Below are 19588 nucleotides of genomic sequence, written 5' to 3'. Positions count from 1 at the left end.
GCACACCTAGCAGGTTATAAACCAGGCCATTCTGTGTCCACTTGCAGTGCAAAAGGAACAGGTAAGAAAGGCCTTGTTGCTGTTCTTGGAATGTAAGTGCATTAAAAACCCCCAAGTGTCAGGCAATTGCCCTCTCACTTCTGTGAATGTATTTTCACAAGGACACATCCTCATCACTGTATTTACTGCTAATGCAAAGCAAAATCCAAAGGAAAGGATTCCCCAGCCTGACTATAAAGTTATTTTTAAAAGGCAAACTGCACAATGTGTGCATATTTTAGTGTCTTTTCATAGACAAGAAAGTCACTGAGTGAACACCTCCTCCTCTTCTGCAATGTGTTTCTGGAGGAATCAGAACAGAAGGCTTTGGTACCACGGTTTCAGGACTGAAACAGAAAGAAACCAGTGGCAGAAAGCAAACAGAAAATCAGCGACCAGCAGCAAGGCCAGAGCAGGAGGAGCCCATCCGCCCTGCTGATACTTTACTTTTATCCCCTCCTCCCGGGAAGATGGAGCGCAGCCTGGCCTTCTTGTTCTTCTCCTCGGGGGCCATGGGGAGCGGCTTGGAGCTGTGGTTCAGGGCTGAAGAGTCTCTGTTGTTGCTGTTCATCCTCAAGGGCGGCGCTGGAGGTCTCTCTTCAATATCCAGACTATCGGACATCTTCAGCAGCCCTCACAGCGCCCTGCACAGCACAGCACAGAACATCCCTGTCAGGGGAGGTGCCACGCCTGCACACTTGGATAGAAATCCATCTGGACAGAACTCAGCATTAACAGCACGCTAAAGTGATAAAATACAAGTTAACAATGCTCAAACGTTAAATATAGTAAATGACTCTAATTAAAATCTACTTCTGTTTTGCTGTGGTATCATCCATCACGTGCTCTGTAGTAGGAACAGCTGTAATTGTGCCCAGACCCGAGCTTGTGCCAGCCCAGCCTCCAAGTACAGACTAGCCTACTTACCTAGAGCACTAAATGCTTTTGTAGACTGAGGTCAAACAGTTAATATTACTAATCTCTGTGATTTCCATCCTGAAATGCAGAAGGTTTTCTAGTAAGGAAGGTGTGGGGGGAGCCAGTGATGAGAACTGCTGGAAGGTTCAGGGAGAGCCACACGTGCTGTGTTTGCTGTGCTGGTGGAGGGAAATCCAGGTTTGTGTGAGTTCCCAGCTCACAAAGCCCAGCAGAGACATCTGGACACAGCTCCCTGCTCCTCCAGCAGCTCTCAAACACCACGACCTTATGCTAGTGAGGCTTTTATTTTCTCTTTAAGCCACCTACAAAGTTTTCCAGAGTCAAATACAGCCCTCACTCCCAGGATGATGAGTGTGAAGTTCACCACAGCAGCACCAAGGCAGTTTTCAGCTTGTTACCAAAAGCAGGGCAGTTGTGCTAAGTCCATTAAAGGCCACGGTTTCAGTTGTCCGTCAGAATGGAACAACTGTACCTGTCACTGCATCTATTTGTAAACAATGCCAGCCTGCTGAAACAGCTCCTCCCATGGGACTTCATCCCACAAAGAATACTATTAATGGTTTCTGGCCCAATTTGCCTATGATGTAATTATTCCCAAGATTTTGAAAGAACACTATATTTTGTTCAGAGCTGTTTCAGGCTCAGTTTCAAGAACTGTACAAAGCTCTTTTATTCACTTCTCAACCAGAAAAAAAGAAAAAAAAAAAAGAGGGGGGAAGATAGCCTAGAAGGTTTAACGGTTGATATTAACTTTCTAAAGCTGGTCTAAATCAAGACTAAAGCAAACCACAAAGCAATACACACCAAGAGACTTAAAATTTATGGTTTTCTTGATCAGAGGACTCTATCTGCTCTTCTATTCATTCTAATCTAGAGATTTTTTATGCCACTGCATCACGACAAAAAAACACTGACTATCACATAAGACTTCATAATTTAAGTGTTTTTTACTGATTTACTCCAACCCAAACTTAGAGAAAAGCTGTAATGAATGGCGGGGCAATAAAAGATGTATTCAGCTGGGAAAACTCTCAGGTTTACATTGCAGAGAAATGTCAACAGCAGACAGCTCAAGTTATACTCTATTCTGGGGCCAGGTTTTCCTGTCATTGTAACAAGTCCTTGGTCCTGCTAGTCCAGTTCTAACTCCATCAAAACTCACTTTCTGTCTATTGGAAAGCATTATGGCATATCCATATATTCAGTCCATCAAATTCTGGTGTTATTTCTCTTTCTTCTTTAGGCTTTTTTTTTCATTGCTTGGGAGTTTTGGGGGTGTGGGTGGGTTTCTTTTGGTTTTTTTTTTTGGTAGGTTTGTGCTGGTTTGTTGTGGTTGGTTTGTAGGCTGAAACAACAGAGCCATCAGAGCACTTGACCACTGCCATCGGCTTTAAGGAAGCTTTTAAAGAGACAGACTGCTGTACCAAAATACAACAGTTATTTGAATGTGTTAGCCAGAGTTTCCCAGCCAAATGGCAAAAGCTAAAATCAAATTCTCAGCCAGGTCAGTTGCTTTGACATAACTATTGCAGGGTTATAGAAGATGATCCAACATCCATTTCCTTCCTCCTTACCTCTTCCAACCACCAGTTTTAAGTGAGAAGACAAACATTGACTTTAAATATATGTAATTCAGCTTCTCTGTGACTCAACTCTCCCTTTGCAAAAGCCTGTCTTGAAATATTTCTGCATCTAGTCCTTGACAAGCTAGGGAGGAGAGGAAGGAAGATATCTGAAGCACTCAAATATCTCCAAAACATAATATACACAGAAAAGATTTGTTCAATTCAGTTCAAGTTCAGAGCAGAAGCTCATGCTGGGCCTTGATCTCAGTCAGCTCCTCACCCCTGTGTATGTGGGGACCACTGGGGATAGATCTGGAACAGCTTTCTTGGGTTAGCCCTGCTATTTCAAAGTCTGCACCATTCCAACATGACTGGTTCCAATTAAAACTCACAAACAGTATCCCGTTTGCAGAGACACTGGTGTTCATTTTCAAAGCCTCAGAGATACTATTGCAGCTTGTGATGCAGCAAAACTGTCTCCAAGATCACTTGACTGGAAGGAACCATGCCAATTTTCAGGCAGCAGCTTTGCAAATGTAACTCGAAGAGCCAAGGCTCACTCTTTGTTTATAAATATACTTCCTGCACAAAGATATTTATTACTTTGTTGTATGGGCCAAATGTTGCTCCCAGTGACACTTCTCCATTTCCAAAATCAATGGTGATGTAACTGAGAAGGATTTTCTCTAGATATTGAGTTCTGAGACACTGTGTTCAGGTATTTACAGAAGACTTCCCAGCCCAGTTCAGACCTGTGTCTGCTCTTCTACAACTGTTTATTGCAGTTTTCTTTCAGCTCCTTTAAAGAGCAGACAGTGTGCTGGACAGAACAGATACAGAACAGTTTCACTGTTTTTGTGGAAGATGTTTACTGTCTTCCCTGTCAAACTTTGTTAAGTTAAAATACAATACTGAGGCCTTTTTGATTAGAAATGGCCACGTTCAGCCTCAGCTGAAGCAGAGATGCTCTGCTGGGCACGCAGGGTCTGTAAGAGCCCGGGGCAGTCTGTGCCAGCTGCTCCCACCCTGGGGTGCCCCTGGGCTGTGGGGCAGCTCTGCAGGCAGGGCTCACTGCCAGGGTGCCCTGTGGGGTGGTGACATCTTTTTTGGGACCTCCCCCACATGCACAGGTTGCAAAACAACCACTGCACCCCTTCTTTATACACCCTGCAGAAAAGGCTGCATTCACACGAGCTACAGAAGGAATTATAACCCCAGAAACAACAAGAACACTTTCCTTTCATATTGCCTTTCATAAAACTGTCTCAAAGCACAACACAAACATTTACCAATTAAACTTCCCCATTCCCCTCACAGCCAGGTAAACATGCTGTGAGCTGAACAAATTATTCAAACTGAGTAATTTCTTTGATGAATGTACTCTCTGTTCCTGCTTGCAAACACCCTGTAAGCAGCTTATGATTTCCTCCAATATATTCATTTATTCAGAAGTTATCCTCTGGACTTGCTACAAGCAACTTTTGGCCTCTGAACTAGCTGTTCATAAGAAGTTCTCTGTGTGGAGGGGATATTTTGAATTCAGGTTGTATCCCAGTAAAACTACCTTGGTCCCAAATACTTGAAATGGAAACATCCATTCTGAGACGGGATAAACAAACTTCTGCTAGGAATTGCAGCATTAAGGGTTTTACGTAGTGACTTACTAATATTGGTTTAAAATTCCCTCTAGAGGACTTGAAATGGAAACATCCATTCTGAGACGGGATAAACAAACTTCTGTCAGGAATTGCAGCATTAAGAGTTTTACATAGTGACTTACTAATATTGGTTTAAAATTCCCCCTTGACAGTGCACTTGCAGGAATAATGAATACAGAAGGTACCACGCTGTGGTATTGCATCAATGCCAACATTTTCTTTTACACATCCTGCGTGCCCCTTTCTGCAGAAGATTCAGAGCTCTGTTACACTGATGGATCTGGGACCACGTAAGGGCCATGTCACCACTTCATGCTGTCAGGAATACTCTGCTTTTTTCTGTCACTACAAACCACCAGCACAGGAGCTTGAATTTGGCCACTCTCAGAGTTTTGATCCACAGCTACACCCAGGCTAAAAAATCAGCCATCAGGGCAAAGCAGCCAGAGGCTTTGCAAGCTTGCTCCCATCACTATTCTCTCTCTTACCTTGTAAGCAGTATCAAAGGAAGCCTCTTCTTGCTTGGACTTCCATAATAAAAATGAGATACATAAGAAAGTCCTTTAGTTCATATTTTTGGCCATCCTAAACTCCTACTGAACTCCAGCTGATGAACTAAAGCTGCTTTTGATAAACCACTAGGCAGCTTGCCTATTATGTTTTTCATTTTGTTTACATTAAAAAAAAAATCAAAGTTTGGAAGAAGGAAGGCTAAAAAGAATAAAAGACCTGTTTCCCTGGCTTCTCTGCAGGTGTTGTTGCTGTCTCTGCTTTTCCACAGTTGATCCTCTGCCTGACACACCCCCAGAAGGTGAGCTGTGAGAAACACGAGCTGCTGAACCCCCAGCCCTGCTGAACCCCCAGCCCAGCCTGCTCCAGCCCTGCTGAACCCCCAGCCCAGCCTGTTCCAGCCCTGCTGAACCCCCAGCCCAGCCTGTTCCAGCCCCACTGACAGTGCTCAGCAGAGAAAGCCACAGCCCTTTTCCCTGCAAGCAAAAAGAGATGCAAAGAGATGGCTTTGCCTCGATGTGTGCAGCTCTCCAGAAGCCAGCAAGAGAGCAGGCAGCCTGTCCTGCTAGCAGGGATGGACTGGAAACCTCCAAATCCCACAGGCAGAGACAGACCAACACCACACAGGGAGATTTGCTGTACCAATCTTCTCAAGGCATTTTAGGGTGTGTTTGGCAGGACACAGCTCCTCCCTCCAAGGAAGGAAAGGGCAAAGCCCAGGCTGCCACACGCCTTTCATGTGGGAGGTGAGTATGGTCCATATTTGGCATCACCTCTTTAGGGCACTAGGGCAGGAAGGCATCATATCCCCATTTACTTCCTCAGGGACAACGTTCTGCCTTTTATTCTTTGCCAGGCCTTTTATTTACAGCTGACTGAGTTCATATATCTAATATTCACCTGCTAGTTAGTGATCTTATTGTGCATAATGGCCTATGTACCTTGGGGGTGTTATGGATCTGGGGCAGGCACAGGGGGGAAATGGAGCATCCCTGCTTGTGCTTACTCATTTCTAGTTGCCAGCAGGACCTTGGCTCCAGAGCAGCAGGATGGGAAGAGCAGGAGAACAAATGTACAAATGCTGTTTTTAAATAGGTCAGGGAAGAAATGACACCTATGTGCAGAAAGCAAAACAAGATCCACACACAGAATCTGTTGTTTTCTCAGCTATCACAATGGTATGGTATTTTTAAACTGCTTAAAACAGGGATTCAGCATTTAACGCTTCATTGCTCAAAAAATAATCTGCTCCAGAGTAGTGGAGCAGTGGAGATTCCCTCCTGCCTGACTTCACATTACAACAGGAGAACAGTTCACTGTCCTCTTATGACCTAAATGAAAAAATAAAGTGTTTGGGGAGTGTCCATGGCCTCCTGCAGAGAGTCTGCCACCACCAAGGGAAGGACCCTGGACTTGGAACGGGACAAAAAGCCCCCAAAGGTGGTGGCATCCAGGTCACCTCAGCCTCAGCCCCTGTGTGGGAGAATTCCTGAGCCAGCAGGGACTACTCTGGTTTTGGAAATCACACGTGCTACAAATCCTGGTTCGAGCAACCGGCAGGGATTGCTCACACTTCTGGGATTCATCCCTGCTTCCTGCAAGTTTCTGCTAAGCAAACCACTGAACTTCTCTGCACAACCACAGATATCTTGTCTGCAGAATGTGGCAGCACTTTTCCAAGCCGCTGGTGCAAAAGGACACAAAATTTTTTAAATAAACAGACAAGAGCCAAGACATTTCCACTCCCAACACATCAGGGTACTCTCATCACAAGATCTCTGTCCAGAATATGTGGAGACATCTGCAACAGCTCCTGTGAAAGGGAACTTGCTCAGTGCTTCTAAAGCAGCCTTAGGTCCTACTGCAAATCCCTACAAAGTCCCAGCTCCCAGAGCAGCAGCTGACACTAACACAGTCTCATATGAGGTCAAAGGTGGCACCAAAAATAAGAAACCATCCAAATGCACAGGAACAAGTAAACAAATAAAAGAGCAAGGGAAGAGAAAAGAGGACAGCAGCAGGACCCGAAATAGATTCCTTGTGGCACACACACATCAGATTGTGGCATAAAAGCTTTGCAAAGAAACTTGTTTTTAAAAGAGTCCATCAACATTTACTGTTCTGCTGGCTGAAGACTACAACTGTTTGATACCCCTACTTATAATAATATATATGTATTTATAATAATAACAACTTCAGGCTTTGAAGGAAACTGTCCATTAATTGAGGATTTTATGAGGCACAAAATGATAGCTGAATTGTTACATGCTCTAGAAGAAGAAAAGCAGGCTGGGAAATGGGGAGGACATCAGAGAAGCAGCACTCAAGGAGAGAAGAAAACCTCAGCAGCTCCTCTGCCTGTCTTTATTCCTCAGTCAGTACAAACAAGGGCAAAGGGTCTGGGGGTGCATCTCTGTCCCAGCAGAGATGCCAGGAGGGACACCCAGCCTGCTGAGCCTGTGTGAGGGCAGTGACACAGCCAGGGAGGAGCAGTGACACAGCCAGAGAGGAGCAGTGACACGGCCAGGGAGGAGCAGTGACACAGCCAGGGCAGCTGCAGTGACACAGCCAGGGCAGCTGCAGTGACACAGCCAGAGAGGAGCAGTGACACAGCCAGGGAGGAGCAGTGACACAGCCAGAGAGGAGCAGTGACACGGCCAGGGAGGAGCAGTGACACAGCCAGGGCAGCTGCAGTGACACAGCCAGGGCAGCTGCAGTGACACAGCCAGAGAGGAGCAGTGACACAGCCAGGGAGGAGCAGTGACACAGCCAGGGAGGAGCAGTGACACAGCCAGGGCAGCTGCAGTGACACAGCCAGTGAGGAACAGTGACACAGCCAGAGAGGAGCAGTGACACAGCCAGGGAGGAGCAGTGACACAGCCAGGGAGGAGCAGTGACACAGCCAGGGCAGCTGCAGTGACACAGCCAGAGAGGAGCAGTGACACAGCCAGAGAGGAGCAGTGACACAGCCAGTGAGGAGCAGTGCAGCTGCAGTGACACAGGCAGTGAGGAGCAGTGACACAGGCAGTGAGGAGCAGTGACACAGCCAGCGAGGAGCAGGGCAGCTGCAGTGACACAGCCAGCGAGGAGCAGTGACACAGCCAGCGAGGAGCAGTGACACAGCCAGCGAGGAGCAGTGACACAGCCAGCGAGGAGCAGGGCAGCTGCAGTGACACAGCCAGGGAAGAGCAGTGACACGGCCAGGGAGGAGCAGTGACACAGCAGCGAGCCCCAGCTGTGTCTGACACAGCACCGAGGCACAGACACTCGTGACTCCCTAGCTGGGAGCACACACACTGCTAGGAATAAAACATCAACAGCAGTGAGAACAGAGCCTTTACACTGATCCGTCCTCGAGGAGGAAAAGACAAGGAAATTGGAGGTAAAATAATTTTACTAAGTGGCAGAAAATGATGAGAAGTGAGCAAGACACTGTTGCCAGGGTCAGTATCTAAAAAAAACCCAACGCAGAACAGCTGAAATATTGTCTGATCTCAGACAAAACAAACCTGTCTAAAGGCACCACTGTTTAGGCCAAACCCTGAAGCAAAGATGAAATGCTCTGGTTACAAAGCTGTGCATCCCCCTGTCTGTGTGTGACCGAAGGGAGGTGCCCAGGGAAATGGGGAAACTCCAGCGCCAGGTGAGAGAGGAGCCTGAGCTGGCTGCAGGAACAGCCCCAGACAGCACAGGCACCTGGAACACCCTGGCACTGACACACCCTGAGAGCAAGAATGGGATTAAAGGAGCCCAGGGCACACGGAGAGGCTGCTGGAAATCCGGGCTCTGTTGTCCAGAGCACAGCACAGAGAGAGGCACAAAGAGCAAGGCTCAGCTCAGAGCAATGGGATGAACACACACAGGAACAGAACACCTTCACAGTGCAGCTTCTCCAGAACGTGAATAACAAGAGAGAACGCAGTGCCTGAGGATGATCCTGGAGAAAGAAGGATCTCTGCAATAAACCCTCACAGACTCTCAGTAGTCAGGCTCTGCACGAGATGCTGCCAGCCATTCTACAGCCACGTTTGCTGCTCTGCCATTAAATCAAAGATGAATCTGATTCCAGCTGGATTGTAGAGCCAGCTGCAGCGATAAGAGGCAATCTCAGATGGGAGAAATGCCACTGAATGCTGAAGATGTAGAATAAAAAAAAATGTTCTGAGATCAGTGGGCAAATACAAGCTGTTGATAAAAAACTCCCTCACAAAATCAGAGGTATTATCACTTTAGCTTGACAGGAGCTGACAGACAGAACCATCCACTGCTTGGCAGCAGGACTGTGCAAACATGAAATGATGAACACATTTGATAAAGAAATATTATCATTTTTATAGAAACTTATGTCCCTGCAAGGCCTTAAAAAAAGGAGGTTTTGATTAAAAGACTGTAACAGAAATGGAAGACCACAGAATACAGTAAACCAATTAAAAGCCACACTAAATTACAGGCCACAAAGACTAATTATGATCTAAGAATCATCACTGAGTGAACTTATTCTCAGTGAGGTTAATTCCTGGCCCTGCCTTTACCTCTGGGGCCTTTAAAGAAATTCTTGGAGCCAGAGATGTGATGAGCATCACAAGAAGCTGCTCTGCTACTGGCTTGGTTTTGTCAGCTCCTCCCTGATTTACAGCCCTGGGCTGATGCCTGCTTTCCCTGCCCAGCCCTGAGGTACCAAAGTCCTACACAGCAGCTCACAGCAACACCAGGATGCCTCAGCAGCAAACCTAAGAGCAAATATGCAAAGCCAGTGTCCCATTCCATTTACCAGCGATGCCTCACAGCTCACAAAGTGCATTTACTCAGACAGAAAAGGAGCCATGAGCTACAGTCCCTGCAATCTGACATGTCCATTTCTAGTCACCAGCACTGTCTGGGACACAAACCAGGAGAAAGGACCATGAGAACAACCCCATGGAGTATCCTGCAAGACTACATGTCGTGATACACCAGCCAGCACCATCCTCAGAACTCCTGTCACCAACACCGTGCACCATTAGTGCCCCGTCCCAGTGAAACAAGTTATAGCAAGAAAAAGTCACTCCCCAAAAAGTTACTCCTACTCCCCCCAGTCTTTGCCAGGACTGCCTGGCAGATTAGAGATCCATCCCACCACTGAGATACACAGACCTAGGACAGGAGAAAGCGACCACAGAAAACCAGCCAAGGATCTACTCCTGTAAACATTCAGAGTTTTGTTTCCCCTTGTGATAAATTTCAGAGGAAAACTTAAGAGCAGACTCTAGGAAAAGACAGTGACCACCCACCCTGTTTAGTCTTTATACCTGAATGAAAGTATCCATTCAGTTTTAAGAGATGAATGGTTTTTTTGCAAAATCAGTAATTTCTTGCGCTCAAACAGCTTTTATTTGTTATCAGAAACAAAATAAAACAATAAAACCTTAATGTACCAGAACAGAGAAAATATTTACCTTGCATTGAGTAAACTTTTCCCAGGGTGCAGGCACAACTGTGAACAGGAGGAAATGTTAAGAAGAAACACGGTAGAAGCTGTTTGCAACTACACACCTCAAAGCCAAAAGGGATAAGAAACTGGATCTCCTCCCTTCAGGAGTAAAGAAAAATTGCACAAAGAACCACAAATTATTTATTAAAGAGAGTATGATACCACAGGGAAACAAAACAAAACCTGAAATAATCTAGATGCAGACATTTCTAGAGATTCAAGAGAAAACAGGTAAAGTACAATGAAGACAGCTCTCTCCTTTATCATCTTTAATTCAATTCTGCTTATCAGCATCATCATTACAGCTAAAAGTGCAAAGACTTTAGCACATTTCAAGTCTAATTCAATTTCCACCAAAGCGTCTGAATAGACTCCAGTAATGCTGTATCAGATTTCTATGGGCCCTTCCAATCTGCGAGCTAAACACTCCTTTAAGAGCGAAATGAACTCGGCTTCCTCGGCTTTGTGAGGAGCAGCCCTGGCTGCCTGCCCTCTCTGTGACTCAGACATGAGCAGGGCTGCGTTCCCTCTGCTCCCACCCAAGCCAAGGGCATCTCCGAGGCTCTGAGGCTGCCTGCCACAGGGGCAAGGCCAGGCTGCCAGCTAATAACTGCACAAACCCTGCGAGCACAGCCCGTGGCACAGAATGGGCAGCCCTGGGTCATTTTCTGGGCATGCCAGGCACATGCAAGTCCTGCTGTACCGGTGGGCACAGCTCTGCATCTCACCCTGGGACCTGGGAGTCTGATCTGGGCTGACGCAGGATGCACACGGAACGAGTCTCTGCTGGAAAATGTGGGACATCACATCATGGTTTATTGCTATTTCACTATCTTCAGACTCTGATCAGCCTCCTAAATAAATGCAACATTTTACAGATCTTGTTCCTCTGTTACTTCCCGTAATTACTTTTCTTCCATTGTCGAGAAAATATTTTTACAGAATGCTAACATTTTGGGCATCTGAAGAGTGATTTATTTCAGGTTTATGAAGTCCTTCACCAGCTAGAATTAACTAAATCCCTGGACACCATGAACGCCAGTAACAGCCATCCCTAATTCCAATAATCTCGAAGGACTTCTGGATTAATCAGTGAATTCTTATTAGACAAATCACACACTTATCTGTAGAGCAAGGGCCAGAATCCTGGGCTTTCCACTGCAGAAGTCTCAGCCTTTTAGCCTAAATGAGAAAAGGTACTAAGGGCAGACCCTGCAGCCTGTGCCCCACAGAGCTCACCCTCAGCATCAGAAGCTGAATGAGCCTGAGCCAGCCACAGCACAGCACCCGTCTGCAAAGAGTTTACAAATTAGGAAATCAATGCACAGAGATCAAATTACCATTCCAAATTGTCCTAATAAATCTATGGATGCAAAAATGATATAAATTAACAAACCAGCCACCGCCTGTCCCTGATACACAGAGGAGCCCAAACTCCTCCTCTTGCAGCCCAGCATTCACCACCAGCAGTTGTAAGGTTGGAAATGCAACTGGAGTGCTTTGGTTCTGCCCCCTGCACACACAGCACCTAAAACATCCAATCTATATTCTGAATTAAATTGTACAGAGCATCTCCTGTACTCCAGGGAACAGCAATCACTATCAGCTGAAAACAATGACAGCAAAATCATCTTTTGCCCTAGTGTACTGCTGCACACGTTCACCTCCATGTTCTGACATTTAAATACTTGCCTACGGGTCTAGGAGCAAGTGCACCTGGTCACATTCCTTATTGAATATTCTCCTGCTACACACATTAATCACAGCCCCTCTGCTTGTCTGCAGCCCCTGACCCCCAGTCCCCCACTCTTCAGCTGCATCTCCCAGTAGCTGATTTCTTTCAAAAAATTAATTCTACTAATGACATTCTCATAAAGAGCTAAGGCCTTTCAAACAGCCTTCAGTACCCAAAAATCAGAAGGACTTTTGCCATCCTGCTCCCTGTGCGGGAGCACAGGAGGAAGTGCCAAGAATCAGATGTTCTTCTCTTCTGCTCTGTAACTGACTTATCATGGGGACTCTGGCCAATTACATAATTACACTGTGCCTGCATTCCCTCATTTCTCAGTGGCTACAATTATGCTGTAACAAATCCCTGGTCACCTGGGACTGATCCTGCGCTTCAGATTCCTCCTCCCTGAAGGCATCTGACAGGCACAGCCCTGCTCAGGGGAAAGGCAAGGTCTCTGACAGGAACTGGTCATAAATTTTTCAGCAAGTTACATGTCAGTAGCTTGAAAGAGAATCTTTTCAGGGGAATATGCCACTGTTTGGGAAGGCTTCATCAGAAAGATGTGTCTCTAGAGAAAACAGAGAAGGAAGAGCATTTCTGTTCTCTCAGAGAGCAGCTGAAGAAAGCACAGAATTGAGGCTGGGAAACCTGGGCTCAGTGCAGGCACCAGCACTGGAGGTGCAAGGCAGAAGATCCAGATTCCCCAGAACTTTTTCCACTCCTCCGTAAAATCCTAATAGCATTTCCTCTTTTCTCAAAAGCTTTAAACGACCCTGTTTCCTGGGAGATATCAAATACAAAACCATTTCCTACCTGGCCCCACAACAGGGCGAGCTCAGGTTCCAGTTACCTGTGAGTGGTGCTGTGTATACACAGACGTGTATCCCAAGATGAGCTGTCCACAGTCCAAGGATGTCAGATCTCCACCCAACCTCCCTCCAACAAAAAACCAACCTGCTGGCCATCTCCCAGGGATTCTGTGCAGATTATTAATTCATTAACGACTGCTCAGTGCTTAGAAAAGGTAGAAGGTGAGGGATTGCTGTTATTTCCCATTATTGTGATGACTATCTGACATACATGCCTCAGACAACTTTGATCTATCCTCTGTAGGAACCTGTGGTGCTGGACTCAACACAAATCAGTGTCTCCAAGCACAACATGTGAGTTACAACAAGTGAACGATGATCTTGGCCTAGAACCTTTTAAAGAGCTCTGCAGATGGGCACAGGGCCACACACTCTGAACGTGCAAAGGCAGCCGTGTGACATCGCCGTGTCCCGTGAGACGCTCTGGAGCAGCCCTTCTGCCAAAGCCTGCTCACCCAGAGAGTCTGGCAGATTGGAAGATGTGTCTGTACTAAACTATTTCTGTGCAGCATCTGCTGACTTAACTTAAAGTGCCACCAAAGGGATTTGGGATAAGTTTGCTACTCCACAGCAGCAAACGCTGAGGCAGACATTCTTGCAGCTTGGCTCTAAGGATGGTGACTCCCACCAGAGGGGAGGAGAGGACCACCAAGATTTGATCTGCTGGAACTCATCAGCCTCTCCTTCAGCTCCTTCACCCAGCTCACAACACAGAATACACTGGCCAGAGTCTCCCTAAAAAATTACTTATTATAATTTAAACTGCAATGCCAACACAACTGAACTCTACCCTAACTCTTCCAGCAGCCAGCAGTGCTTAGTTTGACAATCCAATTGCACGAAACGGATCAAGGCAAAGGCTGGAATTTGCACAAACATGTTTACAGTGGCTGTCTACACACTCAAAGCAGATTTATAAGCAAAACAGTTATGCTGTCCCATTTTCCTGACAAGCACAGAACTTCCTTCCAGTATCTAAATGGGATACAAGAGCTGGAGAGTGCCACTTTTCTGGGCTCTCACCACTCCCAGCTCAGCAAAGTCTCACCACAGTTGAGAGATGGGCCCTTTATCAGAAGGTGAGTGTTCAGCGTTTCTGATGGAACTCAGCCATGATTATCTGGGGTAATCATTATACTCTCTCAGCAATTATCATCAGCACTAATATAACTTTGGCTGCTGCAAACTGCAGGAGTGTCTTGATCTAATTTACATTCTGGGGCATTATACCATAAAGTGCAACATATGATCCCAGTCTGACAAGCTGATACTGAGGACTGTGTAAAGGAGATGAATCACTTCCCAAGTCTTTGCAGAAGGTTTATTTGCCCTCAAAAAAAACAAGTTTCCATTCTTCCAAAGGCTGCATAGAGAGCAGAAACATGTAATCTTTCCTCTGTCTATAAGGAAGCACCTCCAGGGTTGAAGCCCTTTTCTGAGTAACTGGCCTATGCCTGCAGTGATCTGAAAAATGCCTGTCCCGAGAACTCTTGAGAAAGGAAATCTTGTGAGAGGGAAAGGACTTTGAAGCCAGCTACAGAAGGAAAGAATGTGTGCTGGAAAACAGAAGAAATCCTGAGATCATGTTCTGATTGCAAATGCCATCCAGGATGTCACATCAAGATAAGAATCGATGCGTTATTAAACACAGCTATTTTATAAACCTCAATTCTGTAAATTAAATGAAAAGTTAAGGTCAGACCACATAACTGCATGCAGGATTTGGCCAATAATCACCATTTTTCATAAGGACTGTCCTCTAAACTAGAAGTTGTGTCATGATGCCCCAGAGTAGTTAAATAAGAAAATGGTACTGACAGACTGGTTTTTTTTGCTGACAGTAATCTCTGTCAGGTCATCTCTGTGAGAGCTCTGACACAGGCTTGGAAATCCATTCACATCCCAGAAGTTTAATTGCAAAATAATTCAACATCGGGCAAAACACACAGCCTCTGTATCTAAGACTTGGCTGGGATGCTCCTTAGAGTTTATTTTCCCCTCCTCTCTCAATTCTAACCTGGTTATATGCCTAGAAATTAAAGCTAAAGGCCAGAGAGATAATGTTTTCCCCAACATGACAGACAAAAACCACAGAAAAACTGGCTTCCTCTGAAGTACCGGGCCAGAGTTGTAATTGCATTTTTCCCTTGTTTTACCAGAGCCATAAAACACCACTTGTGCTGAATGGGAGCAGGGGGAGACATCTCAAGCACTGCTCAAAGTGAGCAAGAGCACAGCCCTTGAGCTGAGGGGAAGCAGCCCTCTGGAATGCCAGCAGCACGAGCACAGGGCAGGAATTCAGGCCCTGCCTTCCCTTTTCAGAGAGTGAGGCTCAGCCATTAACACAGAAATGCAGCTCCACAGGCTGTGGGGCTCTGGGTACCAGAAATTCTGCTCAGGCCAAGCACAGGGAAGGGAGAGCCCAGAGGAAAAGTCTCTAAGATGTGGTTCCAGCATCCACAGCTGGCCTAAATTTTACTCCATGCCAGGCAGCAGCTCCTTTCTCACAGATGCTGCTGCTGCAGAGCACTGACACCCACCACGGAGCAACCGGGCATGCAATATTAATAGCAGCAATGAGAAAACTAGGAACACACATCAAAGCACTGACAGTTGTTTTTATAATATTTGGCTTTAAAACTAAGTGCAAAAGGAAAAGTATTACACTAAGCTAAGCATGTTTAGAGGACTTTGCTTTTAGGATGTGATTCTGCAGCTTTTAAACACACACACAGATATGCAGAATGACCCCTTAAGGACAGAGGAAAGCTGCTGTCACCTGTAACTCAGCAAATCACAAGTTATATGAAGAAAAAAAAATCAACACTGCTCTGAAATTTAGCCTGGCAGGGAAAAAAAGTCAAAACTACCATAACAGATGGCTGTTGAGAAGCCAATCAATGGGAAGTGCTGCTTTGGCCATGGTTTTTCTCAAACATGGTCATTTCCTTGGAATTTGAGTCCAAACATTCTCATCTGCACTGCACTGAGACTCTGCACTGAATACAACAGACACAAACCAATAATGCAAATAAATTAGTACACACTCATTTGCTAGAATTTTTTTAGTAACAGAAATATTAAAGAGCATAATTAATTCATCTAATTTAGAAATCTCCCCTTCTCCATTAAAACACTGACACTGAACAGACCCTACCTGCACCAACAGTCAGTACAGATGAAACATGATGCAAATACTGTCAGCCAGGTAATCTCCATAAGAAGACTCTTGGATTTGGGGATTTAATAAATTAAGGACAAATACAAAGCATAGAAATATTATCTTGAGGCTACAGTGGTTATTATTGGTGTCCCTTGACTGGAGCAGGGGCTGCTGAGCCACAGCTCAGTCTCCACAGCCCGATGTGAGCTCTGTGCTGCACTCCAAGCAAGCTGCTGCACGTGTCTGCTGCACAAGCTGTGAGTGCAGCACCGTGCCCACGCCAGCACGACCTGCAAGGGCTCCACCACAGTCCTGTCCTGTGACAGCTACGGGTGTCTGTCACTTCCAGCCTGGAAGACATGTCCTCTGCCACTGCCACAAACGTGGCGTGATGCTAGCAGTGAAGTCTTCATGTGATTTTAAATATGTTTCTCTGATAGTTCTGCCACTTTAGCATCCGCCCACAGAGAGGACCTGGCATCTTTTAAAGTGGTTTGTTGAGACACTACAACCTGATGAGTCAACTTAGTTATTTGTCTTAATCTGTAACAGACTCAGAGCTGTTCAGTAAAATAAGTAGGGGCTATTTCCCCTCTGAGCAGGTGAAAGATGGAGTCAACAACTAATACACCTGCTCTACTTTGCTGAGTTACCTGCTTTCATTTTGAATCAAACCCTGTCTATCCTCTGCTTCAGCCTGCCTAACACATGAGCAGCCTCCCTGCCTTCCCTGCTGCTCAGGCCAGACAGTCTGAAATTACATCACTGGCACTGCTGCAGCGATGGCATCACCTCGGGTTACACAGGGCTGGGAGAGACCCACTGGGTCACCAAGCACAGCCCCTGCTGTCCAGGCAACCACGTCACCTAATCCCTCTGTGAGTGAATCTAAAATAGTTATGAACCCAACCTCACTGGGCACACCCCGGGCTAGCCATGAATGACATACTGTGGTATAAACTGACCCGGGAAAAATACACAGACACATCCAAGACAAATTAGAAACTGCAACAAGCAGGGAAGCAGCTTAGTCTAATGGCCAGGGAATGTGGCTGGCTCCTGCTGCTGGCTCCTGTTTTTCCCTGTTCCACCCATACTGCCATTGCTCCATCCCTCAGGTTCCTCTGGGCTCAGACCAAGATAACAACATTGTCCCTCCTTCCCTCACAGATTGCTTCAAGCACTCTTGACAAAAAGAGGGACACTAAACAACTAAATATTTTTATCTACTTAATCTCCTCAGCAGGTTTTTAAAGCCCTCCTTTGCAATTCAGTCTGTGGATAATTTGCTACCTGCATCTCCATAAAGTTTAACCTGTCATAGCCTGGCAAAGGTGTAATTTCATCCCCAGGCTCTTCTGACTTGAGACTGTGGAGCTTCTCTTTGTGGATAAAGTATCAAAGCAATAGCTCTGAGACAAAAGCCCTTTGCATCACACAACCCACATATTATTCTCTCAACACAGTTTAACTGGCCAGAATCAAAACTTTTTCTCTCCCCTCATGTCTCCTCCCCACCGTGCACACAAACACAGATAAAAGCAGCAGAGACACAGAGAGAGGATGGTTTATCCTAGACAGGATTACTGCATCATGATGTAATGACCTTGTTCATGAAAGAAAAAGGTTAGTTATGTATCAGCCTGAGCTGTAAAGATACCAATTCCTTTTCAAAATGGGGTAGAATAATGTCCATTTAAAGTTAAGCTGAAGAAAACATGAAACACTTGTCCAGTGAACTGGAGAGAAAGAGCACAGCCCAGCTGGCTCCCTACAGCCCCTCCCCAGACACATGGAACACACTGAATCAAACAAGCAGGAGTGTTCCTCTGCCAAGTATGCATGGAAGGGAGTACTCTGCCTTCTATGTGTTTGTATCCTCAAACAGCCAAGAGTCCTTTCTGGACCCTACAAAGGTACATGGCAAAAAGAATCATTTCTGTGTTTCACTTCTGGTGCAAAATGCTCCAGAGCCAACTGTTTCAGTTGTCCCTTGTGAAGACTTCACATTTGTACCTGTTTTCTTCCACCTCAGGACAACTGGAGGGAGGCAGGCCACATGCTGCCTGCACATGAAGCAATCCCATGAAAGAATAATTCAAGGCCAGGCTTATTCTCTCTTTTAGACAACATTTAGTGAAGCTTTGGCCATGACTAAAACTCCAAGGCTCAGATAATCACCTTTGTGACTACAGGTTCCTCAAAGGGACTTATTTCTAATGAATTTTCAAATGCTATAAAATACAGGTACAATATTTACCCCTGAAAACACTGATGCTACTGCCCCAGTACTGCACACCTATTTCACTGCACTGTTGATATTCTGGAAGGTGAAGTGCATGTTATTAAAGCTAATATTTACCAATAGATACCACAGTTGTGAAAGTAATATAGTCCTTCTGTGTAAAAATAGGCTTCCAACAGGAAATGCAAGGCATTTGGCAAGTCTTAGCCTGCCAAGGGCAACTGCTCCATGTCCTGTTTCCAGGACAAGAAAGCCCTCCAGTTACTCCAGATTCTTCCCGTGGTGAATGCTGAGCTTGTCTGGTAAGTTTTCCAAGCCCAGTGGAAATCCTAGAGCAGACACAGAAAGCTCTGAGTCTAAATTGGCACCAGATGCTTTAGAAAACAAGTGATTTTCATTTTGTTACAGGAATATGAGAAGGCCAAAATGCTTTATTTGTCAGCACAAGAACAGCCACTCGTCTAAGAGCATGAATATTCTGTTGAAGTTGTTATAAAATCAGACTCTTCCAAGGAAACCCTGCACTGAGTAACAGTGCCATGTGCCAACTCACAGTGCTCTCTACACGTGTATGAGACAGGAAATGTATTTTCTACAGCAGATGAACAGCAATGACAGCCCTCAGACTAGAGTATGGAATATCATTTGCAGCAAATTCCAACCTCTCAAGGAGCAGCCTACAGTATCTCCCTACTCAGAGACTCCATACAAAGGCCAACTCAACATCATACATCTACTGCAGTGTTTCTTCTCAATTAACTAAGGAAAAGTGTATTAGGCATACATCAAAACTGCATTGCAGCTAGAGCTGCCAATTACTTATGGCAAAAGGGAGGCTGATTCATCCGACTGTATGTGGGCCTTGCCTGGAGTTTTCCCAAAACGCAACAAGAAAAGAAGAAAACCTCAGTGAGCCTCCCCCTCATTCCCACTCCTTCCTCCCCCACAAATCACAGTCAAGAGGCCTTTGCTTGCAAAAGCAGCATTTCCTGGAGGATTCTTTCTCCACATCACTCCTTTTCTAAATTCAGACAAAACACACAACTCAAAATCCATTTGCATATGATACGTACGCACACAAGGACACCCCTCCCAAACACTTACGAGCTAAAGGCAACGCAAAGGGTCTAAATCACATTTAAATCCCCAGTGCCCGGGGTCCCTAACACCTCCCACTCCAAGGTTCTGTGGCCACTGTGCAGAGTGCAAAGGCTACCTGAAAACACAGCCTGGCACCAGCCTGCAGCAGCTGAGCAGGGCTGGGGGCCTTGTCTTTGTGCCCACAGAACAGAACATTGCTGCTAAGCACAGGCACATCCTGAATCCAGACCTCCTCTCAAGCTCCCTGTGTCAGATGTGTTTAACACCTCACGTATCACAGGTAGCAATTCTCCATCC

General features: G+C 45.8%; 1 protein-coding gene across 4 annotated transcripts in view; it reads right to left on the bottom strand.

Annotated features, from left to right (window-relative positions):
- The window catches only part of PAK3 (p21 (RAC1) activated kinase 3), a 112491-nt gene that overhangs the window by 28424 nt on the left and 64479 nt on the right, over window positions 1-19588 (bottom strand). For all 4 annotated transcript variants that reach the window (XM_063416919.1, XM_063416915.1, XM_063416918.1 and 1 more), the window contains exon 2: window positions 487-683. In XM_063416919.1, the coding sequence (XP_063272989.1) occupies window positions 487-661 (175 nt within the window). In that variant the 5' untranslated portion in view covers window positions 662-683. The remainder of the gene's footprint in view (window positions 1-486; window positions 684-19588) is intronic.

Source organism: Prinia subflava, chromosome 20 (genome assembly GCF_021018805.1).
Source record: "Prinia subflava isolate CZ2003 ecotype Zambia chromosome 20, Cam_Psub_1.2, whole genome shotgun sequence".
Lineage (NCBI taxonomy): Eukaryota > Metazoa > Chordata > Aves > Passeriformes > Cisticolidae > Prinia > Prinia subflava.
Note: the sequence above shows the minus strand (reverse complement) of the source record. Positions and strands in the feature narration are given on the sequence as shown.